The sequence below is a fragment of the Haematobia irritans genome, chromosome 3, assembly GCF_050003625.1.
Source record: "Haematobia irritans isolate KBUSLIRL chromosome 3, ASM5000362v1, whole genome shotgun sequence".
Classification (NCBI taxonomy): Eukaryota; Metazoa; Arthropoda; class Insecta; order Diptera; family Muscidae; genus Haematobia; species Haematobia irritans.
This window is the reverse complement of record NC_134399.1, coordinates 77,262,916-77,271,991: the sequence shown is the minus strand read 5'-3', so window position 1 is coordinate 77,271,991 and position 9,076 is coordinate 77,262,916. Positions and strand designations below refer to the sequence as shown.

The 9,076-nt window shown below is 32.8% G+C and overlaps 1 protein-coding gene across 1 annotated transcript; it reads right to left on the bottom strand.

Moving 5' to 3' along the window:
• Positions 1–428: 428 nt before the first annotated feature.
• Positions 429–8,876, bottom strand: LOC142231001 (uncharacterized). Its single transcript, XM_075301619.1, has 4 exons — positions 8,285–8,876; positions 7,692–7,870; positions 7,089–7,622; positions 429–527 (listed from the first exon to the last, which is right to left on the bottom strand). The coding sequence occupies exons 1-4, from the start codon at positions 8,874–8,876 to the stop codon at positions 429–431; spliced, it is 1,404 nt and encodes a 467-aa protein (XP_075157734.1).
• Between the last annotated feature and the right edge of the window lie 200 nt (positions 8,877–9,076).

Sequence of the window (9,076 nt, the reverse complement as noted above, 5' to 3'; positions counted from 1 at the left end):
TGTGTTTCGTTCCATTTTTGCCTATGATAAGCTCGTGTAAAATTCATTGCGATTTTGCACAACTTCCGGATCCCAAAAAAAACTTTTTATTGTTTTTTTTCTAACGCCTTTTTACTAGGTGTTTGAAGCTTTTCATGAAAACTAAAATACGCCAAAAAACTGTGTCAGTTAAGACGAAAATATTACCGATAGTCTATCAATTTCATGGCAAACCATTCATTTAAATTTAATTAATATATGGGTCAGAATTCAAGTTTTTTATGCCAGTCTCATGTGTTCCCAATTAAGTGCATAACATTCAATATGTGCGATAGTAATCGCCAACAAAACAAGGAAAAAAACTTCTCAATCTGATTGTATTTCAGATTACATCAATTTATCTGATGATAAAAATCCCTCCATTAGTTGTTTTTGTTCCTCATCATTTATTAGCAAAAGGATATCATTGCTATAGTATTTTGGTTTTGATGTTGTTGTTGTTGCTGTTGCTGTTGTTGTTGCGATTTGCCATTACTCTCTTTGCGTGTCTTATGGTATTGTGTGCAGTAATGGAAACGGAACTAGCTCGATCCCTTGATTTAGTTAAATTGAATTCATTGCTGCAGACTGAATGCTGTTGCTGCTACTACTACCGAGAGATGGACATTGCGATTTGTGGTGAACAATAGCAAAATGCATTATTGAAACAAACATGCAACTACAATGGATGAGATGAGCCCCATAACAGCAATAATATCGAAAAGTGCAAAACAAGCATCACAACAACGATCATCAAATGGCACAACCCAGTGAAAATATTTAGACGAAGAAAACTACATAGTCCATATTGGGAACACGTACTATGATTGGAAGGGAAGAACAAGCGCAAAAATTATTGTATTAGGGATGGAGAAAGCATTACTATGCTCGTAGAAATAAAATTTTGACAAAAATTTTCTATAGAAATAAAATCTTGACAAAATGTTGACAAAATTTTGTATAAAAATAAAATCTTGACAAAATTTTCTATAGTAATAAAATTTTGACAACATTTTCTATAGAAATAATATTTTGACAAAATTTTCTATTGTAATAAAATTTTGACAACATTTTCTATAGAAATAAATATTTGGTAGATTATTTTTGGGGATCGGCTATATATAACTATAGGCCGATATGGACCAATTTTGGCATAGTTGTTAGCGGTCATATACTAGCGCAACATTTTGACAAAATTTTCTATAGTAATAAAATTTTGACAAAATTTTCTATAATTCTGACAACATTTTCTATAGAAATAAAAATTTGGTAGATTATTTTTGGGGATCGGCTATATATAACTATAGACCGTTATGGACCAATTTTGGCATGGTTGTTAGCGGCCATATACTAGCGCAAAATTTTGACAAAATTTTCTATAGTAATAAAATTTTGACAAAATTTTCTATTTTAATAAAATTTTGACAAAATTTTCTATAGAAATAAAAATTTGGTAGATTATTTTTGGGGATCGGCTATATATAACTATAGACCGTTATGGACCAATTTTGGCATGGTTGTTAGCGGCCATATGCTACCGCAATGTATCAAATTTCAACCGGATCGGATGAATTTCGCTCCTCCAAGAGCTCCGGAGGTCAAATCTGGGGATCGGCTTAAATGGGGGTTATATATAATTAAGACCGGTATGGCCCAATTTTTGAATGGTTGTTAGTGACCATATACTAACATCACGTACCAAATTTCAACCGAATCGGGTGAAATTTGCTCTTCCACACTGTTAGAAAAATATGTTTTTCATATGTTTCGATATAAACAAAATCTGTTTCGGGCACAATTTTTAAACACAATATATTTAAGTGCAAACATGTAATGTTCTCAACCTAACACTAAATGTTTGGAACACATATGTTAATATGTTAGAATATATTATGTTTGGGGCATGCATGTTTCATAAAAATTATATGTGTGAATGTAAACATATATAAATTTACAAATTTCGATTAAACATATATATGTTGTGATATTTTATTCAGAGAGCGAAAGAGAGAGAGAGAGAGAGTATAGAGAAAGAAATAGAGATAAAAACCGGGAGGGTTGACGAAAGATATCAAATTAACACAGCGAGAGAATCGAAAGAGAGCAATTTCTGTGAAACCGCTATATGTTGTTTCGGAAACTGCTTTATGATAAGGCCAAAAATTTTATACGCTTAAGTCTAAATATTCTTTAATTTAAGTCTAAATATTATTTAATTTGTGTATATTATAAAATTATTTATGTATGTTTATTCTCGACCCCACGTTCTTCCTTTGTTAGAGTTTTTGAATTCCTTCCAAAATATCAAACTTTTATACCAAAACCAGTTTTTTATTACAAAATTGTTATTTTCGCAATAAAAAAATAATATTTTATCCAAAAGCTCAGTCCATTTCGTTTATATCAAGCACTGTTTCTGACTGTAAATCTTTAATAACCCACATTTCGAAGTTTCATTATAAAAATTTAATATAGTATAAATATAAATGCGTAAATTAAAAAAAAAAACAAGTATATACGGCCGTAAGTTCGGCCAGGCCGAAGCTTATGTACCCTCCATCATGGATTGCGTAGAAACTTCTTCTAAACACTGCCATCCACAATCGAATTACTTAAGTTGCGGTAACGCGTGCAAGGTATCTTAAAACCTCCTAACACCATCTTCTAAATTGTATGTAAGTCCATACGTGGTATATATTAAATCAAAAAAGATCGATCCAATACGTATATAACTCAGTTTGACAAAGTAGACATAAAATTTTGACAAAATTTTCTACAGAAATAAAATTTTAACAAAATTTTCTATAGAAATAGACTTTTGACAAAATATTCTATAGAAATAAAAACTTTGTAGATTATTTTTGGTTCGAGTGGCAACCATGATTATGAACCGAATAAAATTTGAACAAAATTTTCTATAGAAATAAAATTTTGACAATGATGAAAATTTTATTATGAACCGAATAAAATGTTAACAAAATTTTCTATAGAAATAAAATTTTGACAAAATTGTCTATATAATAAAATTTTGGTAGATTATTTTTGGCTCTAGTGGCAACCATGATTATGAACCGATATGGACCAATTTTTGTGTGATTGGACCAATTGTTGTATGGTTGTTAGCGACCATATACTAACACCACGTTCCTAATTTGAACCGGATCGGATGAATTTTGCTCCTCCAAGAGGCTCCGGAGGTCAAATCTGGAGAACGTTTTATATGGGGGCTATATATAATTATGGACCGATATGGACCAATTCTGGCACGGTTGTTAAAGATCATATACTAACACCATGTTCAAAATTGCAACCGGATCGGATGCAATTTGCTTCTCTTTGAGGCTTCGCAAGCCAAATCTGGAGATCGGTTTATATGGGGTCTATATATAAGTATGGACCGATGTGGACCAATTTTTGCATGGTTGTTAGAGACCATATACCAACATCATGTACAAAATTTCAGCCGGATCGGATGAAATTTGCTTCTCTTTGAGGCTCCGCAAGCCAAATCTGGGGATCGGTTTATATGGGGGCTATATATAATTATGGACCGATGTGGACTAATTTTTGCATGATTGTTAGAGACCATCTACCAACACCAAGTAGCAAGTTTCAGATGGATCGGATGAAATTTGCTTCTCTTAGAGGCTCCACAAGCCAAATCTGGGGGTCGGTTTATATGGGGGCTATATATAATTATAGACCGATGTGAACCAATTTTTGCATGATTGTTAAAGACCATCTACCAATACCATGTACCAAATTTCAGCCGGATCGGATGAAATTTGCTTCTCTTAGAGGCTTCACAAGCCAAATCTGGGGGTCGGTTTATATGGGGGCTATATATAATTATAGACCGATGTGAACCAATTTTTGCATGATTGTTAAAGACCATCTACCAATACCATGTACCAAATTTCAGCCGGATCGGATGAAATAGGCTTCTCTTAGAGGCTCCACAAGCCAAATCTGGGGATCGGTTTATATAGGGGCTATATATAATTATGGACCGATGTGGACCAATTTTTGCATGGTTGTTAGAGACCATATACCAACACCATATACCAAATTTCAGCCGGATCGGATGAAATATGCTTCTCTTAGAGGCTCCACAAGCCAAATCTGGGGATCGGTTTATATGGGGGCTATATATAATTATGGACCGATGTGGACCAATTTTTGCATGGTTGTTAGAGACCATATACCAACACCATGTACCAAATTTCAGCTGGATCGGATGAAATATGCTTCTCTTAGAGGCTCCACAAGCCAAATCTGGGGATCGGTTTATATGGGGGCTATATATAATTATGGACCGATGTGAACCAATTTTTGCATGATTGTTAGAGACCATCTACCAACACCATGTACCAAATTTCAGCTGGATCGGATGAAATATGCTTCTCTTAGAGGCTCCACAAGCCAAATCTGAGGGTCCCTTTATATGGGGGCTATATATAATTATGGACCGATGTGGACCAATTTTTGCATGATTGTTAGAGACCATCTACCAACACCATATACCAAATTTCAGCCCGATCGGATGAAATATGCTTCTGTTAGAGGCTCCACAAGCCAAATCTGAGGGTCCCTTTATATGGGGGCTATACGTAAAAGTGGACCGATATGGCTTATTTTCAATACCATCCGACCTACATCGATAACAACGACTTGTGCCAAGTTTCAAGTCGATAGCTTGTTTCGTTCGGAAGTTAGCGTGATTTCAACAGACGGACGGACGGACGGACGGACGGACATGCTTAGATCGACTCAGAATTTCACCACGACCCAGAATATATATACTTTATAGGGTCTTAGAGCAATATTTCGATGTGTTACAAACGGAATGACAAAGTTAATATACCCCCATCCTATGATGGAGGGTATAAAAAACAATTGGTGTTTGGTCGGAGCAGGGATTGAACCCACGACCCTTTGCATGTACGGCAGACATGCTAACCACTGCTCCACGTTGCCAACACATGTATGTTTCTGTTAAATAATGTTATGTTTGCATGGGCTCGTGGGCGCTGCAAACTATGCTATATACATGTAACTTATAACGATAATTGTCTTCTGGTGACTATAACAGCTACGTAGCTCAGTGGCTTACAAACTGTATGGTCCTCGGTTCGATTCTCCGTCCAAGCGAAAGGTAAAATTTAAAAAAATTATAAAATTGAATAATTTCTTCAACATTATTTGTAGTACAGAAAAAGGTGCTAAGAACTAAAAAATTTCGTGGAAGTGAAAATTATGTTAGGGAATGAGCACAATTTTCTTTGGGGAAAATTCTTCCAAGCATATAATATTTTTGGCTCAAAATGCTTCCAAAAATAGAATATGTTCACATAAAACAAACATATTAATGTTTCGGCAGTATCCAATAATATATGTGCTTCCTGCAAAATATGTTTGGAACATATGTTAGAGAGGCGATTTTTTTTGAGGGTGCAAGGGGCTCCGAAGTTCATACCGAGGGATCGGTTTATATGGGGGCTACATATAATTATGGACCGGTATGGACCAATACATGCATGGTTGTTAGAGACCATACACTAAAACCACGTACCAAATTTCAACCGAATCGGATGAATTTTGTTCATTCACGAAGCTCCGGAGGTCAAATCTGGGGATCGGTTTATATGGGGGCTACATATATTTTTTTTTTCAATTTGTTTATTTATTTAATTATTTCTCATAAGTATAAACTACCAATAAACAAAGTAGGTAAATATAGTACTTCAAATACACAGGTCCGACATCGAACTCTCTAGTACATTACATATATGTTTTCTACATTCATTCTTGTTTTTATCAATTACTTATATGTTATAAAGTTTACATTGGAACTACTTAATATAGTGTGCAATATAATGAAAAGCTGTACAAAAACATTATTTTATTTGCATTGTAAAGAGAAGTCAAGGATTAAAAAAGAAGTAATTTTATTATGGTTTATACCACCAAAATTTGAGTACCTTACTAAAGTCTATTCTATCCTTTTTAGTTATTGTTGTATCAAATCGTAGTTCGTTACTATTTCTGAGGTTAATGTCGAAAGATTTTACATTAGGTCTTCTGAATAAATGATAAAACTGTGGAACACCTTCACTGTTTTGTATGTAGCCCATTTTGTCTAAATACAGAAAGGCTTCTGGAGGGACATATCCCGTTTCAAGTGTATTACATATATATGATTCATCAGCATAATACGGAGCCAATATTAAATTATTTGTATCATTATTTGTACATTTGAGGATATGATTCCTTATTGTTTTAATTAAAAAGTTATCTATTCTGTTAACATTCGCTGAATCATAGAGAATTTTATTGGATACAAAGTGTGTATAGTTTGTGTGGGCTGATCTGAAAAGATTTGTACATGATCTCAAACATTTTCTCTCAAATTTTCTGAGCCTTTCCATATAAGCGGGAGAAATATTGAACCAGATTGGTGCACCATAGCTTAAAATAGATCGAACCATTGACTTATATAACAATAACTTTACATCTTTATTAACATGTTTAGAAAAAAATATTGATTTGTGTGCAAAGAAAGAGTTTCTGGCTTTTGTTATTTGGTATTCAATATGATAATTGAAGTACAAGAATTTGTCTAATATTAATCCCAAATATTTTACTTCTTCTTTTACAGGTATTTTTATGTCTCTCAAGTTAGACTCAATTCCGAATTTTCTCCAGTTTTTTCTAATATTCCAGTTACATTTATTAACGGGGGGACGGAAAAGTATAGATTCACATTTATTAATATTTATTTTCATGTTCCAATTATTTGAATAATTCTCTAATTTATTGAACGAGTTTTGCAGTTTGTTATTTATGTCTTCTATTTCATCTCCGACTTCGAAAATGATTATATCGTCGGCAAACCCTATAATGTTATCTATCGTTTTAAGGAGATCATGAATATAAAGATTGAATAGTATCGGAGCGTTTACGGTCCCCTGCTGTAAACCATTGACCATTTTAAATACTCTAGAGCTTGTATATCTCTTGATAGAAACAACAAACTCCTTGTTGGAAATCATATTAAATATGAGAATTACTAAGTGAAGAGGGAAATTATAATCCACTAATTTCTTAATGAGCCCTGGTATCCATACGCTATCGAAAGCTTTCTCATAATCAATTAGGCAGGCACCTGTATACATTTTTTGATTCCAATTCCATTGTATATTGGAGACCAGCAAGTTAATAGCATGAATGGTAGAGTGCCTATGTTTGAAGCCAAATTGTTTCTCGCATATCAAATTTAGCTTTTGGCAATTTTTCTGTATTAGATTGTTGACTGCCATCTCAAATATCTTACTTATATTTGGTAAAAGACTTATTGCTCTTAGATTTTTCGGATCCGTTAAATCTTTATCCTTTTTCGATAAGATTATTACCTTGGCTCTTTTCCATTTGCTTGGGAAAAAAGCATTGTTTATCATATTATTAAATAATGTAAGATATTCGAAGACCAAAGGTTTGGGAATATTTTTTAAAATAATGTTCGGTATTTCATCCAAACCAGATGATGATTTTCCCTTTAAGTTCGAAAAAATATAAGTAATTTCGTCCCTTGTTATGAACATATTCTGGATATGGGAAGATGTTATATTATTGGATAAAAATGTATCATTAAATCAATTAATTCTCGTAGGAACGTTTTCATAATTCATTTTTTGTTCAGAAAATGAACTGAAAAATTCTGAAACTGCAATATGAGTGATATTGGAATCATCAATATTCTTTGAAGAATAAATGGATTCCATGTAAGCTCCGATAACGTCACAGATATCTTCCTCCTTCCTAAGGATGTATTTATTTGAATCTGGTTCAGATTCTAATGATTGAGGATTAATATCAACATTATTTAACAAAAAAACTTCGTTTGCTGGTATCTTTAACAAATCTATGTTAACTGAATTTTTTTTCTTAGTCATTTTTTTAGCTTCAAAAAATATTTTGGTAGGATCTGAGCAATTAATTCTCGATAAACGGTTTTTCAAATGTTTGTTTACTGATATGCAAAAGTTATCTAGCAAAAGTTTTTTAACCAATTTAAGTCGGTTTTTTAAATATTTAAGTTCGTTTGGGGGAACAATCCTTTGAAATCTGTTGTGGTTCTTTATTATTGTTAATATTCTGCTCTTTTCTTTTTGAAGACTTTTGATAGTCGGATTTAACAGATGGTCAAGTCTTTTATGATCCTTGTGGATTGGGACGCAATTCCCAATTGCATGAATTATAATATCACTTAATCTATCTAAATGCTCCTCAATTTCACTGTTGGAGAGGTTTATATTATTTGGAATAAGAGTCTCTTTTTTTAAATTGTCCAGTATTGTTCGTTCAAACTTCTTCCAATTAGTCTTCTTGTAATCAAGTGATGTTACATTGTCTTGTTCCATAAATTCGAATGATACTAAATCTGGACTTTGCGAAAAGACAATTTTTATGGCATTATGATCACTGTCATAATCCAGTGTTTCCAAGCAGTTTATTGAATCATTTAGTTTGTGTATAAAAAGTCTACTGTCTGCGATGCATATGTCCAAATAAGAACCACTTCTGGGATATGAAGGCCAAATAGAGGCATATATCCTACATCTGTATTGAATTACATTATCTTTTATCCAGTCATTTAGCGAAATACCTTTATCATTGTTAGATTCATTTCCCCAACATATATGTTTTGAGTTAAGATCTCCAGCTAATATATAAAAGTTATTTAGATTATCTAATTTTAGTTGTTCAAACAATTTCATAAAATCATTTTTAAAATGTTTATTGTTGTTCCCAGCTGGGTAGTAAGCAGAAATTATAAACATATGTTTATTAGCTGACATTGGTATTCTAATAATGCATGTCTCTAACATTGTCAAATTAAGTGAAAACCTATCGAATTCCTTAAATTTTATATTGTTTCTTATTAGAATACCTGTACCTCCCCCTGTTGTACATGAGTTTCTATCTTTTCTAATGAAGTTGTAATTTTCAAAAAATAATTTATGTTTATTATTAAGTTTAGTCTCATTGAGAAGTATAA